We start from the raw sequence: 7,482 nt of genomic DNA on the forward strand, positions 1-7,482 counted from the left end.
GACCCAAATTTCCATCAAGGGTCTGTGACGGTCTGTCCTGCCATTTCGTTACGAAGTTCAGAGAGTTGATTTTCAGTACCCAATTTCAAATTTTCTAAGTGTTTTGAAATGAGACCCTGTGACGGTCCGTCGTGCCCATGAAGGTCCGTCGTGCGGTCCGTCGCCTCAGCCTGTTTTTCCAGAAATAAAATCTGCTGCTTAAAATGACTAAACAGGTCGTTACAGGGAAACGACTAGTGGGTCCCCCCAACGGATTTATGCCTCTTTTTGACTTCCCAAACACCCCCTACCACCCCCTACTTTTAAAACTTTATTTTAAACCCTCAAGTAATTATAATTACATTTTAACCCATTTTTAATACTATAAATACACCTATCCTCTACTATTTCGTACAAAATCATCTACTCTCATTTCTCTCATCTAATTTCTATATTCTATCAACTCTCAACTCTCAAGTGTCAATCTTAATATCTATTCAAGTGTCAATCTTACTATCTATACAAATCACAAGCTTCAATAATCGGTTTAACGTCTGCCTTAATTTAACGCATACATTTGGTACATTCGTTTCATAATATTTATATTTTATTATTCGTCTTTACTTTTGTGTTATTATTATTTTTATATTACACTTTATATATATATATATATATATATATGTATATATATATATATACACACACACACACACACACACACACACACATATATATATATATAATTAAGTATGAGTTCTAGCAAAAAAAATTGGTAAAGGAAAAGAGAAAGCACAAGATAATGAAGAAAGTAGACTTTTTAAATTATTTAATTTTTGTAAAAAAAAATAGTAAAGAATAAAAGAGTAGTAAAAGTGGTGGTACTTCATATAAATCAACGAGTAGAGTTAGATTTAACATAAATGATTCTACTGATGTTGATGATACTCCTTATAATATTGATTCAAATGTTTTACTCAATCACGAAAGTTTAGAATGATGTTATGGTAATATTAATTCTAATGTTGATGAAAATTCAAGTGAAGAAGTAGATGCTGATTTGGGAGAAGAGGAGTTAGATGAAACACCTACTAGTTCGGTGACAGAAGTTCCAAATGAGATTATCAATTTACTGGAGCAAAATTTTGGACATCCACCCCTTATACCTCCCACAAGGGAGAAGGTGAAGTATCAACGACCTAAAACTTCTATTGTGTGGTAATTTATGACTTTTGATAAAGAAAATAGTGTTGCTATTTGTAATAAGTGTAAGCAATCTTTTAAACATAAACAAGGTGGGGGTCAAGGTGGAACGGGGGATTAAATAGACATTTGTTATCTTGTGTGCCGATTCAATAGAAAGAAGCTATGGCATTAGCCAATAGAAAAAAGGGAATTTCAATTAATAAATTTGATATTACCGGTAATGCATCGATAGGGGCTTCTAACATGGTTCAAGGAACATTAGATCCTTTTAACCCCGCTTGTCCAATAACACAACGTAAATATAATAAGGAATTAGATCGGGAAAATTTAGCTAAAAGGGTTTCTCTTTGTGGTTTGCCTTATTGTTTTCCATCAAATCCCGGTTTTGTCGAATATATTCAACAAACTTATAATCCGGATTATAGAGGATTTTCAAGAAATACTGTCAAAACTGATGTTTTTGAATATCAAAGTAAATATTGTCAATTTCTTCGTTGTCTATTTAGCATATTAGATAGTAGAGTGTCTATTTCTTCAGACATGGGTCGTAGTGTTAATGGAAATGATTATTTAACCGTGACTGCACATTGGATTGATCATAATTGAAACTTGCAAAAAAGAATTATATGTTATAAACTATGCATAGAAAAAAAAACTGGTGCATATTTAGCTACAAATATTTTAAGTGTTTCAGATGGTGCAATGCCGAAAGGAGGAATAACAATTTGCCAATGTTATGTAAAAAACAAGCAACTTGGATCAAAAATTGTATTGAATGCAGTGATGATGAATTAGAGGCACAAGAATTTCTAACAAGTTTGCCAACACAGGAGGACATCACCATCGATATGATGCGACAATTAGAATTAAATTTTAAAGGAGAAAACAGATATTATTAGATTACATTAGAGAACTAATTTAAACAGAACCCTTCCTAGAAGGTGGCTGCGTAAAATTAGTTACTTATCTAATATATGTAACAAATATTAGTTTTACGTATAAGAACTTATTGAAACAGAACCCTTCCTAGAAGGTGGGTGCGTAGATTAGTTACTCCACTAATATTTGTTAATTGTAAGTTGAAACTTATAAGTTCTTTTAAATAAATTTGAAGGTTTTAACTTTTGTTCATGTTTTTTTTATACAATTATTGTTTTGAATTTTAATTTTAATAGATACAATTAAATATATATACTAAAGTACAAAACTAATTTTAAAATACTTAATTTAAAGTTTACAATTTTCATTACTTTAAAATATTTAAATTACAATTTTAAACTTCTCAAATTTGAAATTTAAAACTTTAAAGTTGAAACTTGAAATTTAAAAAATGAATCTTAAAATTTTAAAATTGAAACTTTAAATTAGAAAATTTATTTTGATATTTGAAAATCAAAAATTAAATTTAAAATTTATTAGATAAAGACGTATCATTTCAATAAAAATATATAAATATTCATAAAAAAAGAATCCCCCGTTCCATGCCATCCCGTCCCGTCCCGTCCCCCCAAATCCCATCCCATCCCATATATATAGTGGGACGGGATGGGACCTATTTTATTCCCCCCAATCCCGGTCCCCCCAATACCGGTCCCGTGTGAAATCCCCTCTCCCCGTCCCCCGTCCCATCCCCCTTCGTCCCGTCCCCAGTCCCCATCCCCGTCCCCTTGCCAGCCTTGCCTGTAAAGTCTACTTATAGAGACGAGGATTATGCGAGACTTTTAATTAATTAAATTTTAAGATTGTATGGGATTCCTTTGTCTATCATTTCATATAGAGGAGCTCTGTTCACTTCATATTTCTAAAGATCCTTCTAGAAGAACATAGGCACGAAGGTAAACCTTTGTACTACCTTTCACCCTCAGACTGATGGGCACGTAGAGCACCATTTAGAAATTGGAGTACATCTTAAGAGCATGTGTGATTTAATTTAGAGATAGATAGGGAGACCATTTGCCTTTGATAGACTTCTCGTATAATAACGGTTATCACTCCAGCAAATGGATGGCATCATTTGAGAAAATGTATGGTAGGAGTTGTAGGTCTAGAGCTTGGTTGTTCGGGGTCGGAGATTCATTTATTTTGGGTCCTGAGATCATTCGTGAGGCCTTAGAGAAGGTCAGGGTGATCACAGATAAGTTGGCTAATGCTTACAGTCACCAGAAGTCTTATGCAGGCAATAGAAAATGGCCCTTACAGTTTGATGTTGGTGACCAGGTCTATTTCAAGATATCACCTATGAAAGTGGTGATGAGGTTTGGCAGGAAGGGGAAGTTGATTCCGAGGTATGTTTGGCTATATGAGATACTACAGTGTGTGGGTGAAGTGGCCTACAAGTTTGTATTTCCTGCGGAGCTAGCTTCTGTTCATTCAGTATTTCATGTCCATATGCTAAAGAAGTGCCTAGGTTATCCATCATCGATTCTACGTATTGAAGTTTTGGGGGTTGATGAAGACTTGTCCTATGAGGAGGTACCTGTTGACATTTTAGACAGACAGGTGAAGTAGTTGAGGGACAAAGAGGTTGCCACAGTGAAGGTATTATGGATGAACCCATCTTGTTGAGGGTGCTATGTGGGAGGACAAGTTCTATATGAGATCCCACATCCTCATCTTTACAGTCCCTGAGGTTAGATTTCCTACTCTTAAGTCAAAGTTTCCTTATCTCTCTATTCTTTGTTGCTATTGCTTAAGTGTGCGTGGTGAATTTGTTATGATATGACTGACGTTGTGCTAGATTATAAGAAGTTTCATTCGGGGATGAATGTTCCTAAGGGGGGGGGATAATGTAACAACCCTAAAAAATAGATATGTAAAGTAATGCTTAATGTGTATATAATGCCTACGATTAGACCGGGTTAACACAGATTGATGCGCGTAAACCATAACTCTTAACCCTTGCGACAGCCTAGACAACTAACTTGGGGAGTTATTTGAGCAAGAAAGGTTGGGTCCAGCCATGTAGGGCTCCCGAATATGAAGATTTACTCAGATGTGTCTGTAACGGACATAAAAAGGGGAAATCTTAAGTTTTTAGGGTCTAAGGGTAAAAAAAATTCCAAGCTAAGGGTAGTATCTTAATTACCCTAAATATGTAATTAATTATTTAATTAATAAGGTGGAGTGGGGTTAGAAAGGTCCGAAATTGTCCATTTAGCAAATCTTGCTCCACCCGAGTTTGAACCTAGGTGGGAGCAATGATTTAACTTGATTTTTTTATATTAATGAATTCATTTAATTAATTAATATTTAAATTCTGATTTAAGAAAAATTAAAAATAGATTATTATTATTATTAAGTAATTAATTAATGGGGCAGTTTTGGGTTGGATCGACCCGGAGGGACCCAATTTTCGTGTTAGGGACCTCATGGGTGCGATGATTTACTATCCTAATTTGGCAAGTCCACTTAGTTGACTTTCCATAATTCTTATCAATAACAGAGAGCTCTTTTTAATCGTTCATGTCGTTCGTGTGTGCTTTCATATACGTTTACTTAGTAAAAGTGTGTACTAATCACATACAACTCTACATTTTTAGGTGCAGTCACATGTGGACGTTATAGCTTACAGGTCGATGCTGAAGCTATCTGGACATGGAGCATTCATCCGAATTTGGTAGGCCCTCATGCTTTCAAGGACGCTTGCCCATTATATTCTAGATTAGATATAGGTTTGAGTTAGTGAAGTATGTTACACTAGCGTTTCTTTCTAATCTTATTTCACAACATTGTATTGGTGCCATTTTGGAACGTATATACTGATGCAATATGGAACTATTTCTTTCATTTGATGATCTTAATATTAGATGGTTGATTGTGAAAGTTTATGAGTTTTATTAGAATGTGTAATATGAAGGTTAAGTAACAAAAAGTTCTATTTTTCGACTTAAATTAACCTAGATGAAGCAACGATGACGTATTTAGGCTTGTCTGCAACCTCTGAGAGGTCAATGACGCTGGTCTCTTCTGGGGTCTACACACCGTTCGTGAAAAATGAAGAATGATTGGGTTGAATGAGTTTGATGTGTTTCACCTAAAAGTGTACAAAATTTCATCCATCTACGAAGAGAAAATAAAGAACTACCACGACCCTAGAGGCCTTATTAAAAACTCTAGCCTGTGTGATAATTGCATTGGTGACAATTGCTTGCTATTTTGGTGGGGTGGGGTAGTTGGAAAGTGAGTTTTTGGGTGAAGTATGAGTAGCCCAACTAATGATCCTCTCTTCAAGATATTCTTTCATGTGTTCTGTTGCTCAAAGAGTTTGATTACTTCACTGTTGAATTGGCATATCGTAACTTTTACAAAGTATGAAAGCATAAATATGAAGCATGATGGCTAAGAATGAATGATATATCATTCTAAGAAAATGCTCGCATGAATATTTATAAAGAAGTTGAATGTTTTGGCTATTATCATGAGATAAAGATGCAGCCACTGCATAACCCTCAAACGAAAAGTCAAACTAGGTGTCAGACAATCTACAAACGGGCTGTGTTGTTGGTACGACGATTGATTAAAATAAGATGCAAACTTAAGAATGAAAAACAGATGCTAAGTCTTGACTGACGGAGGCAGTCGACGGTCTGTCGTTTCATCGTTGGTCTGTTTGTGGGGGTCGTCGATTACACTAACATTTTTTTGACTTCTTTCCTTATTTTAATTTCTTTTAATTTAGAATTATATTTTTATTAATAAGGTGTAAAAACCTCCGTTTAGGGGATAGGTTCTATTATTTTGATTCTTATTTTGTGTTTGGAAATTTGGTTTTGCAACTTTAGTATTAATCAATTTTCGGATTTGGTTTTGAAGTGATTTTATCTTATTTCAAGTTGAATTTCTTGATTTTCTACTAATTGTCAAAGTAAATTAATGTCTTATTGTTTAACAATGATGAATTGTGTTCTTATAGACATGGGTAACTAAAGCCATAACTAGGATGGTAGGAATCATGGGTGATTAACAATATAAACCTAGCTTAATAAAAATTATCAAATAGGTTATTGCATGCATTGATAAATCTTTTTCTTAGAAGTCTCTTTAACAAGTGCACGTGTTAGAACTCGCCTTGTTGCTACTTGCCGGACAAAGGAGGTAGTATTAGGAAAAGAATTATCAACATAAATTTAGTGTGATACTATCTAATAGTCTAGTCTAGATTGGTGCAAAGTAATAACTAAGACAGATATCGAATATGATGCTTAATATAAATTAACGTTAAGGGTTAGTAGCTTAGACACATTAAGCCGGACAAAGGTACAAGGTTAAATTCTCTAAATGTTGGACGAAGGATTTTTATATACCTTATTTATTACTTTCCATGCAAAACACGAGAAAGGAATAGTAATAGCTATGAATACGTCGATATGAACCTATAGGGAACACTTACACCTCACAATCTGAATAAACTGAAAGATATACTCCTATTACTTGTTTTACTTAGAGGTATTAAAAGAATTTTGTGTCACAAAACCCCCCTTTAATTATCTATTTCTTGAAAGAAATTTACTAAATCAAACTAATCGCACATTGAAGTTACGTGTAAACCATTTTCCTTGTGGGATCAACTCCAACCGAATAGTTGGGTTCTTTACCTTATCCGAGCGATTATAATTATTAGGGAGGTGTAATTTTAGCATATCAATGAGTGACCTATTGGAACTAATAATTGCTACGGTTATGGAAAAGGTGTCCATCTGGTGAAAGATTATCTAAATGTGAAGAGTTATGGAAAGGGGAATAGCCAAACTCTATCAAGAGGTCCTAGCTCTGAAGCTTCAAAAAGGAACTGTTTTTATGTACTCAAGGCTAGAGGTGAACAATAGAACTTTTTTGATGTTGTGACGGGTATGTTACAAGTTTTATCTATTAATGTTTATGCTTTGCTTGATTCAGGTGTAGCTCTTTATTTTGTAACACCTTTCATAGTTAGGATGTTTGATGTACTTTCCGATGTTCTGATTGAACGTTTTTCATTTATTACACCAATGGGTGAATGTGTTGTTGTAAAGAGAGTCTATTGGAATTTTCTTATAATTCTTCCCAATAAACTTACTCTTGTTGATTTGGTAGAACTTGACATGTAGTCCTTTAATTCATTTTACCTTTTGGGAACGTCTTCCCCTTACCTACAAAGACCACATGAGCTAGTGTGAAATCCGGTGTCATAAACACCTACACAAAAAAAGGGCAGAATACTGGTCAAGGTTGTATCAAAACATGAAACATAGCAAATATGTTGATCCACTAGCTAGTATTTCTATGAGGGCAATAATAGTTCAAGAACTAGCAGATTTTATT

At 34.3% G+C, this 7,482-nt stretch overlaps 1 protein-coding gene across 1 annotated transcript; it reads left to right on the plus strand.

Moving 5' to 3' along the window:
- The first annotated feature begins 3,186 nt into the window (after positions 1 to 3,186).
- LOC138347512 (uncharacterized) lies at positions 3,187 to 3,690 on the plus strand. The gene has a single exon (XM_069295806.1). It carries the CDS (start codon positions 3,187 to 3,189, stop codon positions 3,688 to 3,690), a length of 504 nt encoding a protein of 167 aa, XP_069151907.1.
- Positions 3,691 to 7,482: the final 3,792 nt, after the last annotated feature.

The sequence above is a fragment of the Solanum lycopersicum genome, chromosome 3, assembly GCF_036512215.1.
Source record: "Solanum lycopersicum chromosome 3, SLM_r2.1".
NCBI classification, from domain to species: domain Eukaryota; kingdom Viridiplantae; phylum Streptophyta; class Magnoliopsida; order Solanales; family Solanaceae; genus Solanum; species Solanum lycopersicum.